Below are 960 nucleotides of genomic sequence, written 5' to 3'. Positions count from 1 at the left end.
AGGGAGCAGCTGCAGCTGCTGCCCCACACCCGGACCTTTCACTCAGCCCCTCAGACCCAGGGAGGGGTGTGGGGGTGACACCCCTGCATGGGGACAGCCCAGACACCCACCAGGAGCTGCAGGCAGACAGTGGGGACATTTCCTTGGAGCTAAACATGGCAGGGACCCAGCTGGAGGAGGATGTGACCAGAGCCGAGATCCTGCTGGACGTGGATGAGGCAGGAATCCCGCTGGACGTGGATGCAGATGGAGCAGAGATTCTGCTGGATGTGGATGCAGCAGGGATCTCCCTGGATGTGGACACAGGTGGGACAGAGGTCCCACTGGACGTGGGTGCAGATGGAGTAGGGATCCCACTGTACATGGAGACAGACGGGGCAGGGATCCCAGCTGACGTGGACGCAGACGGGACAGGGATCCCACTGGACATGGATGCAGAGGGGGCAGGCAGCCCTCTGGATGGGGCTGGTGTGGGGCAGCCCTGCCTCAGCCTCGAGGAGCTGGGTGACTACTTCCAAGAGTGCATCGAAGCTGTGGAGCAGCTGGAGAAAGAGAGAGACAACCTGATCACAGAGCTCTCCCAGCTCCGGGAGCCGGCGCTGCAGGAGATCCGCCATGCCCACCAGGAGATCCAGGCAGCCTGCAGGCTGCTGGCCAAGGTGGAGCTGGAGAGGGACAACCTGAAGGATGAGATCCGGCAGATCAAGCAGAAGCTGTTCAAGGTGACAAAGGAATGTGTGGCCTGCCAGTACCAGCTGGAGAGCCGGCGGCAGGACCTCTCCCAGCACGCTGCTTACCGGGGAGAGCTGGAGAGCCAGGCTGGGCAGCTCTCTGGTGAGCTGTCCCGGCTGAAGGAGACCTGCGAGAAGGAGAAGGAGGTTTTGAGGCAGCAGCTGGAGGCTCCACCCTGTCGGCAGGATAACCTGTACCTGCAGGAGAGCTGCCGGCTCTCCATGGAGT

At 62.4% G+C, this 960-nt stretch overlaps 1 protein-coding gene across 1 annotated transcript in view; it reads left to right on the top strand.

Annotated features, from left to right (window-relative positions):
- Window positions 1–155: 155 nt before the first annotated feature.
- The window catches only part of SYNC (syncoilin, intermediate filament protein), a 4,233-nt gene continuing 3,428 nt past the window's right edge, over window positions 156–960 (top strand). Inside the window, exon 1 of the mRNA XM_010000614.1 lies at window positions 156–958. Coding sequence (XP_009998916.1) covers window positions 156–958 — 803 coding nt within the window. The remainder of the gene's footprint in view (window positions 959–960) is intronic.

Source organism: Chaetura pelagica, unplaced genomic scaffold (assembly GCF_000747805.2).
Source record: "Chaetura pelagica isolate M959 unplaced genomic scaffold, ChaPel_1.0 scaffold676, whole genome shotgun sequence".
Lineage (NCBI taxonomy): Eukaryota > Metazoa > Chordata > Aves > Apodiformes > Apodidae > Chaetura > Chaetura pelagica.
This window is presented reverse-complemented; position numbering and strand designations above follow the sequence as displayed.